At 38.3% G+C, this 17,528-nt stretch overlaps 1 protein-coding gene across 2 annotated transcripts in view; it reads left to right on the top strand.

Moving 5' to 3' along the window:
• Positions 1–3,220: 3,220 nt before the first annotated feature.
• usp33 (ubiquitin specific peptidase 33) overlaps positions 3,221–17,528 on the top strand; it is a 36,376-nt gene continuing 22,068 nt past the window's right edge. The window contains exons 1-9 of one of the 2 annotated variants that reach the window (XM_077201337.1): positions 3,221–3,996; positions 7,621–7,708; positions 8,844–8,897; positions 9,178–9,240; positions 13,958–14,098; positions 14,545–14,650; positions 14,742–14,811; positions 14,897–15,010; positions 15,111–15,189. In XM_077201337.1, coding sequence (XP_077057452.1) covers positions 7,625–7,708; positions 8,844–8,897; positions 9,178–9,240; positions 13,958–14,098; positions 14,545–14,650; positions 14,742–14,811; positions 14,897–15,010; positions 15,111–15,189 — 711 coding nt within the window. In that variant the 5' untranslated portion in view covers positions 3,221–3,996; positions 7,621–7,624. The remainder of the gene's footprint in view (positions 3,997–7,620; positions 7,709–8,843; positions 8,898–9,177; positions 9,241–13,957; positions 14,099–14,544; positions 14,651–14,741; positions 14,812–14,896; positions 15,011–15,110; positions 15,190–17,528) is intronic. The other variant, XM_077201402.1, reaches the window with a different exon arrangement.

Raw genomic sequence — 17,528 nt, 5'->3', positions numbered from 1 at the left:
GATGAGGATATGCATAGTAAAACTAGGCGTTGTAAGCTCCATATATGGTTGTTTCGGGCAGGAGACGCATGTGCGCACAATCTTCCGCTAACTGGGATTTATAAAGTGAATTCTGCGCAGGTTCCGGTGTACGCACGGTTTTATAAGTCTGAATATTTTTTTGAGTACGCCATTTTTGGCTTTCTGGTGCACGTACACTTTTAGTAAGGATCCTACGCACAGTTTTATAAATGAGGCCCCTGCTTATTCACTACGAGTAAAAATAGCAATGCAGATTAAGACTAGGCGATTCCCTAGGCAGATATTGACTTGGGACTGTATGGGGGGGCAAGCACAGGCGAAGCACTGCTACTTGGGCGCAGAGATATCACACAACACCTCAAATAAAGCTTGCCACAAAGAACCGGCAAAAGTAATGATTATGCATGAAACATTTGAATTGTTTATTAATGAACAAGTGTTTTCTGTCAGTGTTGGCTGCAAATATAATGTTGACGCAGTAATTAACGCGTCTACAGAGAGAAATGCACACTTCATACGAATTAGCCTACATAAGCAGAGAGTAGCCAATTTCTTTTAGTTTTTAATTGTTTTGTTTAAAAGTAGACATTTCAAGCTTTCTTTAGAAATACTTCTCAGGTCTGCGAGACAGTTTTTACACTTTTACTCACTTTCACTCACGACATGCTATCCGGCAACAAAGGATTCCATTCATTATGCTAAGCTAAGCTAGCGGTGGCGCTGCCAGACTAAGACAATGCAATGCAATGCAATGCAATGCAATCTAAATGTAGGGGAGACGGTGAATAACCCCAATTTCAAAGAACGGTGGAGTGTACCTTTAAATGTGATATAAATAAATAAATGATAAATTAATACATTTGATAACAACTCATATATTAATAAAATACATCTAACTCACATCTTATTAAACAATTAAACAATTGAACAATTAAACAAATACAACAAATATAATTTGTTGTAAAAAAATACAACATATTAAACAAATACAATTTGAGGATAGGGGGTCCCTCGCACGAGATTGATGAGATTTGAGCAAGGGGTAATACATCAGCCGGAAGTTGAAGCTTCGCGGGAGCCGCCATTGTAGCAGAACTTCACCTGCTGTCAATAGGGGCTGGCTGCAGACTACGGGGCGCGATATTTTTTTTCACAGGATGGTAGGGGAAGACTCATGAATATTCATTAGGGAACTCATGCCTGATTGGTCTGATGACCTACCCCCTAACCCCGCCCCTAAACCTACCCGTCACTGGGGGTCTGATGACCTACCCCTAACCCCGCCCCTAAACCTACCAGTCACTGGTGTTAAGACCAATCAGGGATGAGTTCCCTAATGAATACTCATGAGTCTTCCCCTACCATCCTGTGAAAAAAAATATCGCCTACGGGGCGAGTGGAGCTCCATTCAAAAGCGGAAATACGTCACCTCCACTGCGACCTTACTGTCTATGACTGCGACCGAGCGCATATATATATATATATATATATATATATATATATATTTATTTATTTAACCGAGCGCATATATACGTGACCTCACCTAATCTTCACACACAATATCAAAGCAGTATACCAAACTTTTACGGTTTATGACTTTTAAATATAATATTATAGTAAAAATAATTTCAGAATTTTCTATTTAAAGCTCAATAACATGTACAAATCAACCAATGTAAAATAATGAAGAATAATTTCCACAAATTAAGTTTTAATTGTTTTTATGTAAAAAAATCAAAAAACAAATAATCTACACAAATAAAACACAATACTGTATGGTCCATACTGTTAAAAAAAAGACAAATATGAACAAAATAATTATTTAGAATTTTGTATTTAAAGCAAAATAACGTGCAAATCAACCACAGTAAAATAATGAAGAATAATTTCCAGTTAATTGAATTGTTTAAATATATATATATATTGACAGCACACTTGAATTACAAAAAAGTGACCAAAATTGTCACATCAAAGACAACACTGCGCGCACACACACTTCACTGTTCAAGACCTCCATCATCCAAAAAGCAATCCCAGCTACAGTAGCCAGGGTTGTCATCTGAGGAGTAAAACCCCAAAAGCACTCCCCGTTGTCCATTTCCCTGGTAGCCAGCCCCACAGTCTTTGTAAAGCTGGCTGCATTGTAGGCGGCTGCATATAGAGATGGTGTACGGCTTTCTGTACATTTGACAGTGTCTCTCTGAAAGTCTTTTCCAACTCACTACACCTGTTCAATTTCAAAACACAATGAAAGTCACAATTCAGACAATAAATACACAAATCTTTAACTGCCAAAAGTTTCATGTTAGGGAAATGGATTAGGGTGAAACCGTTTTAACTGAAAATGCATAACGTTAAATTCTCTTCAGATTTACACTTCTCAATACAATCAAATCCCCACTAAACAATTAAACAATAAATACAAACATACCTGCCACACACCAACACTAAAATGTTATCTATATGTGGTCTCGGGCCATTAAATAATGCTCAAAATGGAGATTTACGTTCGTGCATCTCTTAACTAAAAAAATGGCAAACATTTAAATTAACAAGCAATCAATATAATACTCACATCTGCACACTCTACAAATATTATATTTAAAAAAATCATTAGAATTAATACCTGAATAGAAGGGGAGAAAATCGCTGATGTTTCCCCACAGCGACGTATGGAATGTAAAAACCCCGCGAATTTACTCCGCCCCGCCCCCGCGAAGTGGAGGTGACGTACTTCCTGTTTGAGAGTGGAGCTCCAATCGCCCACAGTCTGCAGCCAGACCCTTCTCCCTGCTGTTAGTATTCCATTAGGCTTGTTCGACTTGAACCGGCGCTGCGCAGACCGATCGGTTGATGACATCAAAGTACCGCGAGAGCGATTAGAGAGCAGACGGCTCCTTATGCTTTTGAATCGCTCTCGCGGTACTTTGATGTCATCAACCGATCGGTCTGCGCAGCGCCGGTTCAAGTCGAACAAGCCTATTGACTCCCATTCATTTTGGCGTCACTTTGACAGCGAATAACTTTACATCTGACGCGTCCAAAGACTTCATTTGTCCATTATATATTTCTAAATAAACATGACAATGTATAAAAGGCTCCATTACTTTGTATCTTACGTTATGGCCCCGCAGAAGCCGTTTTTGTTAAAAACAGGCTAACGATTGCGTCATAACCACGCGACTTTTTGTCGCACAATAGAGACATTACCGTACAGACAGGAAGAGAAGCTCGCAGGCAATCGGGGGGGACGTCCCGTCAAGGGAGAAGCCCATAGATAATGAGTCCATAAAAGCAACGGGACAAAATATTTCAACAACGTTTTTGGGGAATTGGAAATAATTCGGTATGTGGCAAGTGAATACATATGAAGTGATTAACGTTGGCAATTTTTATGCACAGCTACTAGAAGATTTACGTCTGTCAGACAGGTTGCTCACGTCATCAAGCTTAGTTTGAGTCGGTTTGAGTCTGCGCGTCAGGAACGGAAGTGCTAAAAAATCGCTAAAAATGGGCTTCAACTGTCTGAACTGAGCTCCAATGAGATGGCTCTGTCCACTTCTTATACTGTGTATGGATTAGAGGGCCTGTGGCATCTGTAAAGCCCCGCAGGTGTAGTTCTCTCTGTGGCCGCACGGGGGCGTCTGGGCTGGGACAGTCGCTTGTGCTGCTGTAAGCCGCTCCGCTCGTCCACACTAGGCGGCGTTCACTCGCTCACTCTGACTCTCACTCCGCGCAACCGGAAGGAGCTGTTTGAATGTGTCATACCATGTAGCTCCAGTCTGAAGTTAAACAGTCCGATGATGCCAGGCGTTTGAAAACCCGCTTTCTGCAAAAGGAAGAATACTACAGATAATGTAGCTGACACAAGCCGAAAGACCGCCATCGTTCAACCGTCACTCTCTCCGTCAGCAGATCAGAAGGATCAGAAGCGATAATCGATCCATATTTAAACCATCGTCCATTTCCCTAGAGGTGAGCTTCTATTATATCAGCGGCTGTGTGCGTTCTGAAATATGGCGTATTTAAATCTGAGTGAATATTAACCTGCGGATTGATTCTGTGCAGTGGTAACTGTGATGTTGTGATATGAGCTGTCAGATGATGTGACTTTGGCTTTAGCCCGTCGCACTCACACGTCTTCTGCCTGCCCTTCATTCACATTAAACGCCTCATTCAGTGACAGTCTGCAGGGGTTTCTGCTGTTCTTGTGGTTGGAACTATAGAAAGATTTGTAATTGTTGGGTAAAACTGCGTTGAAGTATGTGCGTGACAGGCAGCAGGCAGCTAGTTGCTAATTAGCCTAGCGAATATTCTGGCTAATGCTGACGCGTTACTGGAGTGACGTCACACACACAGCTGAGGCCCGTTACTGTACATTAATTTACTGTACATTAATGTACTGAACTACATCAAACCCTCCTAGTGTGCAACAGTTTGTTACATTTATGATGTATTTTATTGTATTCTTTGATATTTGTAACATTCAATTAATAAAAAACTGTGCATTAATATACGTGACTGACTGTACATTAATGCATAATGCTATGTGAGTATTCTGAACAATATGATAATTAGGCCTATAATATTAATCATCACCTTGAACAATTATTTGCTATTATTAATAATTACTCCCTATCAGAAATTCCCAAACCAATACAAACTATAAAGATGCTTTTTGAATAATAGGGCGGGGGTCCCTCACAGGATGATGATCATATTCGGGGGTCTGTGTCATCTAAAGGTTTAGCTTTTTATAAACTCACTAACCTCCTTCAGTTCCCTTGTGAACGCCAGTTTGGGAAATCCCACAATACATATGCACTTATTGTCTTATGCTTACAGTATATTTTCAGAGGAGTTCTAGGTAGGCTGTCTCACCTGACACTGCTCTTTTAGCATACATTTATCTTAGTATTCTTGTAAACAGCCTTTTCTGCAAAACTGGTTAGTCGATTTTTAAAGATACACTTTTATGATCTTATTTTTGCTTTCGGTTTATATAAGGTTGAAATATGATGAGGTTGTATAGTATGTGCACAGGCCATACAGACTGTACATGCTCTCGTATGCTTTGGGCTACAGGTTATAGAATGAGTACTAAAGGCTCAGATCATGTTTGTTTTTAGTTTTTTTAGTGCGTAGTGTAGATTTATGGCAGAAGATGTGTGTGGTGTGTGTGTGTGTGTGTGTGTGTGTGTGTGTGTGTTTCGCAAAACAGTGACCTTCGCCCTGGATTTATGCCTACACTCAGTAACCACTGAGATTTTTGTACACAATTTGGAAAGTTTAATTATAGATGATGGACGACTGCTCTTTATTTATGTAACGTTTACAGAAAGTAAAACAGCAAATGAGAGAAATGATCGTAGTTATTAAATGGAAAGTTTATACCAGCTGAGGGCTTTACTACCCTTGTGAAACATGTAGTTTGATGTGTTGACTCGCATACTAAAGCACATCTAAAGTACTTGATTATAATTTTGAACTGTAGTGTGTTGTTCAATATTACATTTAAAGTTGATATTTTTTTAATGTACTAAATTGCAACTCATTCATAATGTGGCTACATACTATTTGAAAAATACACTACAAATTCACAAATGTCAATAGAAATGACATTACATTTTAGTCTTCCACAATTGTTTGTCAGTACATTAAGCAGTACACTATAACCATATTTCAAAGACAATGGATTTATGAAATTACTTAAGTCAAAAAGCACTCTTAATATTGCATTTAATATAAATTTAAACTAGAGCACATTTCCTATTAATTGCAAATACGTTTCAGAAAACATTGCATTCGTTTTACACCAGTGTATTATTTCCATAATATAAGACTTAAGACAAGTAGTCTACTCTTTTTGAAAGTCTGATAAAGTGTCATTTTTCACAAAGGTACACTTCATAAACATGTTCTTGTTCCACGCTATGCAAATTGGCAAGAGTTTATTGCATTGTTTGTGAAATAACAGATATATTTGTGCTAAACTTTAAATGCTAGCAGTGAGATGTGTTCATATGAAGTTTGACACATGATCAGAGAGTGACGCATTGCTACTGATATTCACTCAGCGACTCCTGGTCTAACTCGCTTCCGGCGTGTTAGACCAGCTTAGGCTATACTACCCAAGTGTGTGTAATAGTGTCTTCATTTAGTCCATTTGGCCAATATGGCTTCTGTCCAGTGTATTTAACCCTGATACAGATGTCTCTGTTGCGTAAAGTGACGGATCGTATGTGCAGAGATGCACAAAAACCTCCTATTGCTTTTCCCTGTGGTTTTATTCGGTTGAAGAACTAAACATTTATTGAAGACCTTATTGAGAAAAAAAAGGGTTTTGTGTTACAGTTGGAAAATGAACAAAACAATTAACTTTTGTAGGACATTTTTATTTTTGGTGAACTTTGTGTTGTAAAACTATATAAAATGTTTTAATTTGAGTGTTTTAAACAGTATTTGTGACCCTGGATCACAAAACCAGTCTTAAGTAGCACGGGTATATTTGTGGGAATATCCAACAAATCATTGTATGGGTCAAAATTAACAATTTATCTTTTATGCCAAAAATCATTAGGATATTAAGTAAAGATCATGTTCCATGAAGATATTTTGTAAATTTCCTTCCGTAAATGTATAAAACATTTATTTTTGTGAGTGAATGCAGCACAATCACGAACATAAATGGACAACTTTAAAGGCGATTTTCTCAATGTTTCGATTTGTTTGCACCCTCAGATTCCAGATGTTCAAATAGTTGTATCTCGGTCAAATATTGTCCTATCCTAACAAACCATACATCAGTTGAAAGCTTATTTATTCAGCTATATTTGATGTATAAATATAAATTTAAAAAAAAATTATCCATATGACTGGTTTTGTCATCCAGGGTCACATTTGTTCAATTCTTGTTCATTTCCTGACCAGTGATTTGTGATCAAAATTATGAAGACCGTCAAAGGGTAAGTTTGGCGTTTTACAAGTAAAGCCCTGTTTTAAGATTGTTTCTGATTAAATCGAACGGTTAAGATTAAAATTTGGACAAATGCTGCTGTCCCGAGAATTATAGTTTTTTGTGTTAGCACACCCCCCCCACCTATACAATGGTTTCATAGGTGCATTGGAACAATCATTCATATAAACGCATTAAACTTTAGTTTACAAAGACGTGAAACTCACCGAGTGGTCTGGGGTGTCCACTGATATGCTCACGCAAAAATCGCTGCAAAAGATGCGATCTTAAAACAGAGCTTTACTTGTAAAACGCCGAACTTACCCTTTAAAAGATCACTAAGTATTTTTCCAATTTTGGCTTGGCCCATTTTTCTATGCCCAATTTTTTTTTCTTTCTTTCTTTCTATGGTTTCTTGGTCATTTCTTTATGTACGATGCGTTGCTGTTTTCACCGGTGTTCGGGTTTCGAGGGGATGGTCTCTGATTTAATTTGAGACACACCAGGATGGCTTATTGTTTACAGTACAAATTCACTGTGTTTCTAACTATTTCTGATGTGTTTTTAATAATCAAATTCAAATCCCAGCTGATATTGAAATAACAGTTTACTGATGTGTTCGTATTTCTCTCTTTTTCCAAAAGAGCGATGTCTGGAGCGTCGAGCAATGACTGCCCTCACTTGGAGTGTGTGGGGGAGATCACCAAGGAAGAACTCATTCAGAAGTCTCACGTGAGTCAAACCCTCATCATATCATAGCTTCCGCCCTTGTTGCTCAAATGTATTGTTCATTATTGAGAGAGCAATGACCCCTCCTTTGAATTTTGCAAAGTTGCACTAATAATGCGTGGCTTCCTAACAAATATGAGCTTAGGCTATAAACTGTGTTGTCGGGTGGAATCAATGTGCAGATATACATTATAGTTTAAAAGCATCTGAGGTTGTTGCACCATTAAATGTTTTCAGTAGTTTTTCCATGCGTTAATGTTGCAGAGCGTATTGACATTCAAAAGTTTGGGGTCAGTAATATTTTTCATGCTTTTGAAAGCAGTCTCTTGTCCTCACCAAGGCTGGATTTATTTGACCAAAATACAATAAAAACACTAATATTGTGAAATAGTATTATCATTTTAAATTACTGTTTTCTATTTTAAAATGTAGTTTAATCCAGTAATGACTGTTTTTTTGTGGTTTTTTGCATAATTACTCCAGTCTTCAGTGTCACATGATCCTTCAGAAATTATTCTAATATGCTGATTTGGTGCTTAAGTAAAAACACATGTTGTTGTTCTGCTTAATATTTTGTGGAAATGGTTATAGATTTTTGTCAGAATTCCTTGTTGAATAGAAAGTTCATAAGAACAGTGTTTAGTTGAAATAGAAATCTTGGTAACACTGGTCCAATATTCGTAGGACCATATTTGAAGGATATTGGCTGTTAATCTGTACTTATAAAGCACATATTAATGCCTTATTCTGCATGATCATATTCTGCATACCTTAAAGGGATAGATCACCCAAAAATTAAAATTCTGTCATCATTACTCACCCTCAAGTTGTTCCAAGCCTGTATGAGTTTGTTTCTTCTGCTGAACACAAAAGAAGATATTTTAAAGCATATCGGTAACCAGACATTTACTTCCATAGTAGGAAAAACAAATACTATGGAAGTCAATGGCTGCCGTCAACTGTTTGCTTACCGACATTCTTTAAAATATCTTCTTTTGTGTTCAGCAGAGTTTATTGAGGCAAAAAGCCGTAGTTAATAGTTGGTTAATAAAGAGAACTGGACACTAATCTGAAGTGTAACATTCTAAATGTCTTTACTGTCACTTACTGAATAAAGTATAAATGTGTTTGTTTACAGGGTCAGTGTCAGGACTGTAAAGTCGGAGGACCGAACCTTTGGGCCTGTCTAGAGGTAAGTTATTTTGTTTAATACGGATGCACCAATATTAAAATACTGCAGCTACAGTGATTAGTAAAATATTTTGATGTTATACCTTATAAATCTAACCAATAGATGGCTGATATTAAAATTCTTTACTATTTTGTGTACAAAAACAAACAAATTAAATGACTTTGAAATTAACATTCATCTGGGTGAGAAAAAAATCTCTTATGAATAGTGACATGTGAAATTCTTAATTGTTTATAATGCAGGCTGCAGAGTATAATTTCTTTTGATGTTTATCACTCAGAACGGCTGTTCATATGTTGGCTGTGGAGAGTCACATGCGGATCACAGCACGGTCCACTCTCAGGTTAGTCATTGTATTCTCTGTTTCTACAATTTCTTAGCTCCTTTTCATGTTTGGAAAATGTCTAAACATTTTGTGTATTACTATTAATACGCGTTTTATTTATAGTATTTTAGTTTATTTATAGTATTTTAGTCTAATACATGTACTTACAGCTTGTGACGTTTCCACCCACAGTGAGCTGTCATTGAACATTTCAGACATGATGTGTGACCGTCAAAGCGATTACATTTGTATGTGGATTTAGACCGGTGGATCTGATCCCTGATCACATGTGTCACTCTGTGTTGATTTCACGCCTGTTATTCTGAATGTGACCGGAGTGCGTTTTGAATCCCAGCCTGGCCTGTGGCTGAACTCATCCATTATTAATAAGCGCTCCGGTGGGGATCTCACTTCCCACTAAAGCCCACTCTGATTATCCATTACCAAAACCCCACAATGCTGTCTGTGTGAAACCCTCTGAGAGAAGACAGCCATCAGACATACTTCCTTCACAATAACCTGCATTTGTTGTAGTAAACAAAATGCAGGTCAGGTTTTTTACTTCCACCAAATGGTTTTCCTCTAGCAAGGGCCTTGTGGGTATAAAGTACTGCAGGGATGATGTATTTTTGTAGACCAGCTCTGAATAGCGTCACCCTGGTTCCCTCAACAAAAACCCAATAGGATTTTTCCATTGGCTTATGGATTATTGTAGAAAATAAGAAAACACTTTTATGATTCTTACACGTTTGGTTCATCATAATAATTTTTGCAAATTAACACAATTTTTATGAATTTTGAAGTCTAAATGCAATCGGCAGAAATAAACGGGCTATAACGGGCTATAAACAAACTACATCACGGTCACATGACTTCAACGTCACCACCTTTAAGGCTCTGTTTACACCTGGTGTTAAGATTCGTTTTGTTCGATCGGGTCACAAGTGGACGACGCTAAATACAGGCGTAAACGGGGTTAAAAACATTTTGAGTTTGCCCACTTTCGACCACTTCCAGAGGTAGTCGAAAACGCATTTGACTGGATTGCTTTTGTAGTGTAAACGCTCATGTGATCGAATGTGTTCGAACAGCCACTAAAGACCGTCTACTCTCCGACCAACTAAATAAACTAGCGCGGTAGCCAGACGGGATTTAAACTCTGTCGGCATTTAAGACCCAAGCTTGGTTTAAAGATGAAAAACATACCAAACACAATGTTCTCTCACCATTCCTGATTTCTAACACGCACTCAAAGCGTTTGGCGTGATCCTAGCGGCTCTCAGAGCAGACACGAAAGCTGCTGCTCTCCTAATTTTTTTGTTATTTCCGGGTGCATTAGTATGTAAATTGCGCAAGCTTATTTCGTAGTTGAGAAGAGACCGAAGTAGTGGAAAGTGGAAAAAAGAGCTGGATTAAAACAGCATGCATATATAACAACACAACAAAGCTGTGAAAGCAGACTAGTGACTAGATGCGTTTTCCTGTCCTCGACAACCTCTGTAGTCCCATTTAGCCACTTGCTAGTAACCACCTTTTTTAAGGGTATAAGATTTAAAATAATCACAAAGGCTATAACTGTATTTAGTACTTAGTTTTTTTTTAATATAAAGCACTTTCAAAACAATACTCTAGCAGTACAAGCAAAAAATAAATGCATAAAACACAACAAACAGCCATATCATCCGTCATGCTACATAATATCACTCACAGTGATCAGATACTCAATCACCAAAAGCCAAGGAGAATAAGAAAGCCTTTGGACCAAATTTGAAAGTGTCAAAGTAGACTTTATAAACAAAGGCAACTAATTCCACAACTTGCACTTCAGACGAGACCCTGAAAAATGAGAAAACATAATGAGCTATTTTTTTTTTTTTTTTACCATGCACAGACTTTATTTCGGGCATTTAACCAAGGTATTGGCCTACATCCTCCCCGCAGCACTCTATTAATGAGGAATGGCCTGATAGTCTTGCTTAATGTTCCTAATGCCACATCACATCCTACACTGACCATCAGGGCAATGCAATTGTCTTTGTAGACACATAAAGATTATTATTATTTAATAATTTTTTCAATCATGTAAATTCCCAGGGTCATGAGTGTGCTGTGCGTATACCACAATGTATAATATAGATGCGTTTTCTATTATGTTAGCCTTTCTGTGCTGTGAGTGTAATTAGATATGGGCATGTATTACATCCTGTCGGTCACTGTGGTCGGAGTGGCAGATGTTGGCAGGGCTTGTAATTTGGCGCAGCTCTCATAAATGTTTTATCTGCCCCTGTCTGCACCAGTTGTAGTGCCGCAGTGAAAGCCAATCCAGACACATGAATAATGCAGAGACCCCTCAGCCACCGCTGTGTGCGCAAACCTTGACCTAACGTCACCACTCCCCATTTCCCCTACTACGCTTTCGTTCTTGACAAGAATGTAGCAATACACTTTTGTTTCAGCCTAAATTTTGAAGTGTCTTTCTGTTGCATTATATGTAGAGAAGGAGATCAGTACTCAAGCTGCCTTATTTGGGAAGCAGAAAGGCACTGATGTTTAAGTTTTGGCTGAAACCAGTAGCGGATAAATGAACGAGGCTATTCAAACTTTTACTTGTTGTTGTTGGTACACAGTATTGCCCAACAGTCGTCAAAGTCACACGTTTTGGTGAACTTTGCCATTTTCAAGCTGAAATATGGCATTTAGCCTATTTAATTTGTGCAAAACGAAGGTGTTTTATGTGTGGGGGTGGATGAGGGAGTCTCTCCAAATTTTTACAAAATATTGCTTGGTCAACACAACACAACCGAAGAGTTTCAGCACTTACGATTTTTATTGCATATCAATTTAAATGTCAGCTTACTGAGAATTGCGGCCGATATAAAAATGTGCCACAATCACAAATCACAAAATGTGGCGTCAAAATCCAGAGATAAAATGCAGTTAGGCTTGCAGCTTCAAATGCTGATGGTTTCAATTAATTTGTTTCTATTTTCTACCAAATACATAGTAGAAAATGTCTCTGCTTTAGAAAATTGCTCTGATTTGATCCAGAGCTTGTGATGTTCTTAAAGTGCACCTATTATGGATTTTTGAATATGACCTTTCATGTAGTGAGTATAGCTCTAAGTGAATGAAAACATCCAGCAAAGTTTTAAATCTGAAAGTGCACCGTATATTAATTTATTGTCTTTCAAAAGTAAGAGTCGACTCGGAGTCAATGAAATGAATAGTTTTTCAAACGAGTCATGAGCCGTTTTGTTGTGACATCAAGATGAAACATTAGCATATTGCCCGGCCGCTTATTGCGCGCGTAGACACCAGGGAAAACTTGAGCCTCAAACCTGCTGATTCCTGTGGATACTGGATAGCATCATGTCAAGAAAACTCTGTGCTCTACAATATGACAATAAAGCCAGGTTTTTTTTCACTGCCCAAGGATGAGCATGTGAAAAATCAGTGGTTAATATTCATCTTTACCACAGCAGTATAATCCTAAACTTTAGCTGTGTTCCCATTATTTTACTAACGACTGCTTCTCAAATCTAGGAGTTCAATGCAGGATTCGCAAACCGCTTGCTCTTGAAAGATGGTGTTCAAAATACTTAGTTTTGAGTTTCATGTTGTGTAGGTCTCCTGCTAACTGGTTAACTCACATTATTAGTGTCATACTGAAATACTTCTGCTGATCACTTGTGGGCCACTATTACCTAAAACCGTGTCTATTAATGCAGATTGTCTGTCGTTCTCACTACTTTGAGGAAAGATTAAGCATGGAGCAAGATTTGTTTTACCAACGTTTATGTTACATCAGTCCTTCACGCTAGAGCTCGGCTAATGTATGCACTGTTACTGATACAGTTTCCACATGTTCACCGCAATAAATTAAAAAAATACTCTGTAAATAAGTACAAGTAAAATAATCGGTTTGTTGATGGACATGCACTTGTTAATGCTAATGGTGAGGAATTACAGTTGCAACATCTCATAATGTACCTCAAACTGAGCTGTGTATCACTGAGAAACGTCCTGCTCGAGTCGTCCTTGCGATGGAGGTTCGGGTTGAATGAATAGTTCTTTCAATGTTTCATCATCGGACTCTACGTCATTGTTCGTTACTGTGTTTAGTTTGCGGTGTAGGAAGCCTTAGGACAAGCAGAGCTGACATTTTTATGGCAATGGGCGTTTTTGTGTTCGACACGTACGCTGTACACGTTAGACCAATCACAACAGACTGAGCTGTCTGGCCAATCAGAGCAGACTAGCTCGCGGAAAGGAAGGATTTAGAGATATTGATTCATCTGACAAGTCGTTTGAGAGTCATTGAAAATGTGGTGATGTGCAAATGTATATTATGAGGAAATGAAACAGTTTTTTGAGCTTTGATGAATGTAAACCTGTTGAAGGAGCCTCCAAAACAACATTAGGAAACTTTAAAATAGCATAATAGGGGCTCTTTAATATTTTGGAATAGCGAGAGTAAAGGCATTAAAACTGCAGTGTGATCACTGGAAGACAAGTTCAGTTGCAATTTTGCTTGGTTCGTTTATAAAAACGTGTATTATAGAAGGATTTGAACCCAGTCCCCATGAATAATATAGAATTATACCACTTGATTATCATGACTCACAGACTTCATATGAAATCGGTCATAAAAAATGGGTAACTGGCATAAAAAAAGTTTGCTTGTTGAATTGGGGAAAAGTCCTGATTTTTTTTTTTCTGTGCCTTTTTCTTCCAGGAGACACGGCACAACCTGACAGTGAATCTGACCACTTTGAGAGTGTGGTGCTACGCCTGCACAAAGGAGGTGTTCCTGGAAAGAAAACTGGGTCCACACACACACTCACCCAGCGCTGCCAAACTCATCTCTCCAGTACAGGTCAGAGATCTGACGCAGCTTTCTTTGAATGCAAAGCAGCAAAATATACTGTGAAAGTTTGGTTCTACGTGGATTAAATCCTCCTTTATATATATGCAACGTCGTCTTGCAGTGTAAACTTGGCTATAAATGTTTGCAAGGAAGACCAGACCAATCACAATCTTGGTATGTGAATATGTGTAAAGCAGAAGACCAATAATAATTCAGAATGTAAATTTTACAATGACGTAATATTTGCCAGTTATGTTATGAATGCTGAACATTATCTGTGTCTGAAAATTACTTTTTCCTGTGTTTTTTTTTTATTATATCATTTGAAAAAAGACAGCACACCTGTTAATTTTGAGACCACAGATCTTCTGAACATCGTTTATGGGCAAACGAGTACTCCTATTTGCTGTTTTGCATAAGGTGTGCTGTTGCTGATCCCCTCTCTGTTCTCTCAGGATTCCAAAGCTCCCGGGAGCCCCACCTCCTTGAGGATTCCTCCCGCGGGAAACTGTGATGACCTGGACATGGAAACTGAGGAGGAGGATGAACTGAGGACCAGAGGTTCTTCATTTCTCATGCCTAGAGTTCTGTGCTTTTGCTCTGCAGTCCAAACACTGTTAGTCTGAACCTGGTCATCCGTTTCTCCTCACAGGTCTGACTGGACTGAAGAACATCGGCAATACCTGCTACATGAATGCAGCGCTCCAGGCGCTCTCTAACTGGTAAGAACCACAGAAATCGCTAATGTGTTCTAATTGTTCTCTTCCAGTCTCTTGCAGTGGTCTCTCTTTCTGGTTTCTCTTCTAGTCCTCCACTGACTCAGTTTTTCTTGGACTGTGGCGGTCTGGTTAAGACAGACAAGAAACCAGCTCTATGCAAGAGCTATCAGAAACTCATCACAGACCTGTGGCATAAAAACAGGTACATTCTTCTTTTGCCGTTTCCTATTTTATTCTCATTTTTTCCTCAAGAAACAAGTTTTCATTATAACTTTCATTGCTTTTGTGTCGTGTGGTTGCAGGAACTCCTATGTTGTTCCCACAAATCTATTCCAAGGCATTAAGGCTGTAAACCCAATGTTTCGTGGTTATTCCCAACAGGTATGTTTTGTTTCAATGATTTGTTTTAAAAATTAGGAATGCACCATTATTACTATTTTGGCCTATATTATCATTCAAAAGTTTGGGATCAGTAAAATCAGTTTTATTTAAACTTTTATTCAGCAAGGATACATTAAATTGATTAATATGGAAAGAAACTTCTTTCAAAAACAAAGTGTTACAGACTCCAAGTATTTGAACATGAGTGTATTTTAAAATATGTATGCCATTTTGTCAGTTTATGCACAATAAAAACTAAAATCATTTGATGATGACAGTTGCTTTTGTGAATTTAAGATTTGCTAAAGATATAAGTGTTATTAAAGCAGCACTGTGCAGGAATTCCGTTTTTGTCTGTAGAGTACTTGTATTTAACGTTACTGTCGTAAATACAACTCACGCAGAGCGTGACAGTCTATGATCTGCACTCACTGCCTCTCCACTTATAATAATAAAGTAGCCTACCGCTTTAGGCTAGCCTGAGCCTAAACGCCAGATGACATCAATAAAGTTACATCATGTACGTCGCATTATTTCATAACAATGTCCGTAATAGGATGTTGTTAGACATGATTATTGCAATTTATCATAATAGTTTGCAAATTGCGCTCATTTACATTATTTACAATGTGTAGGCTTATTTATGTCCTGATAATTATGAGAGATTTTGACAACTGTTCTCATGATAATCGCAGGAATCAACTTTAACAGTGAAAGCCTGAGCGAGTAGGAGTATTGTCCGGTTGCTCGCGCTGTCAGATTCTCGTTACCTTTTTCTAGACTCTTCCGACCGCACTTTCGTCATATTTTTCTCCATTCTGAAAACGCAGGTCCGATATTTACTCGTGTCTGACTCCTTGCTCGGTCAGTCTGCCGTTTCCTCTTTCTCTGTTCCTCCGACAATGCTTTCCTAGCTTTCTGCTTCTTATATGCCGGTTTAGCCATGACTATAGTTGTTCTTATAGCTAGCCAGATCTGGATGGGGGCGTATATGCATGTAATGTGTGCATTGCCGTAAAGCAATTCGTTACATCGTGAGAGCTGAAATCACGCAATACTTCCTGACGCTCCGCCGGCCCAAGTTGCAAGTGCGGTTTTTCCACTCACAGGGGGGGCGAGACGACCACCATTCAACCCGAAAAGAGTCATATAACCATTCCAATTACTCTGAAATTGTTCAGTTAAGCTAAAAAAACTGCATAGTGCTGCTTTAAATTATTAGTGTTTTTATCGATTAGATGATGGAAAGGGTAATCTAAATATAAAAATAAGAGGAATTTTAATCTACTATGAAATATCCAGTACCATCCAATACACATCCAATATTAACTAAAACTAATAAATTAAAATTCTCTAAAATTGTCTTTTAACGATATGAAAAAGACATTGTGAATTGTAAGGCCCTGTGACTTCCACAATGTGGAAACACTGTTGTAAAACTCTTGACACACATTGTCAAAAAGGCTGTTTTATTGTATTTTCATTGCATTTCACAATTTTCATTGTTCATTTGATTAGATTTATATCCTATCCTTTCATTTCAACCAATGACAGATGAGGTCAAACTCAAACGATCCTGCCAACAGAGGGAATTTCCTCTGTTAGAGCCTCCGTTTCACACCGTTCTTTTTTTTCTCCATCCTTTTTTTTTGTGCCATACTTAAAAAGTAAAGACCCCATTTTAGTCTTGATTATGAGAGATGTTGCTCTCTTATATGGAGCACAAACTCATTCAGAGTCTCTCTATATGTTTGATCATCTCCAAACTGTGGCCTACATCCATTGTCACGCGTGGCTGGAGAGGAAGGCCGTTTGGAGAATTAGCATTGACATGAATGGGCCATCACAGGCTTTTCAGAGACTGTAGGAAGCATTAATCTCATTTTCAGACCTACTTTATTGAAGCTCAGATAGTCTGTGGACTCCTGTAGAGGGGGGCATTCAGTCAATGAATTCCTTGTTTTAAAGTCAACCCCTCTACTAACTATGAAATGAAATGGGCATTGTTTAACAGCATCACACAGCCAGGAAACCCTTTGTCCTTGTACTGCATTGGCATTATACAGCGATGGCCTTCTGGTCTAATGTGCTGTCTACTGTTGTTAGAAACTTGTTTGCATACCAGGATTCTTAATACCAGGATGTTAGAATGCCAGTTGGCCTTGTTGCCATGTGGATGAGCCAGTAATGACTAATGTTCTCATAAGCTTCAGCTGTTCCTATGGTGATGGGGTCTCTGTGGGTCTCTGGCTAATCTGTGGTTTACAAAAGTGATGCTTCATGAATGTTGCATTCTTTTTATAATACCTGTAAATGTTTCTTCAAAGAGTGCGTGCCTG

This window comes from Siphateles boraxobius, unplaced genomic scaffold, assembly GCF_051911475.1.
Source record: "Siphateles boraxobius isolate OS27281-9 unplaced genomic scaffold, OSU_SipBor_1 1, whole genome shotgun sequence".
NCBI classification, from domain to species: Eukaryota; Metazoa; Chordata; class Actinopteri; order Cypriniformes; family Leuciscidae; genus Siphateles; species Siphateles boraxobius.
The sequence above is the reverse complement of the archived record's forward strand: the minus strand, read 5'-3'. Positions and strand labels throughout refer to the sequence as shown.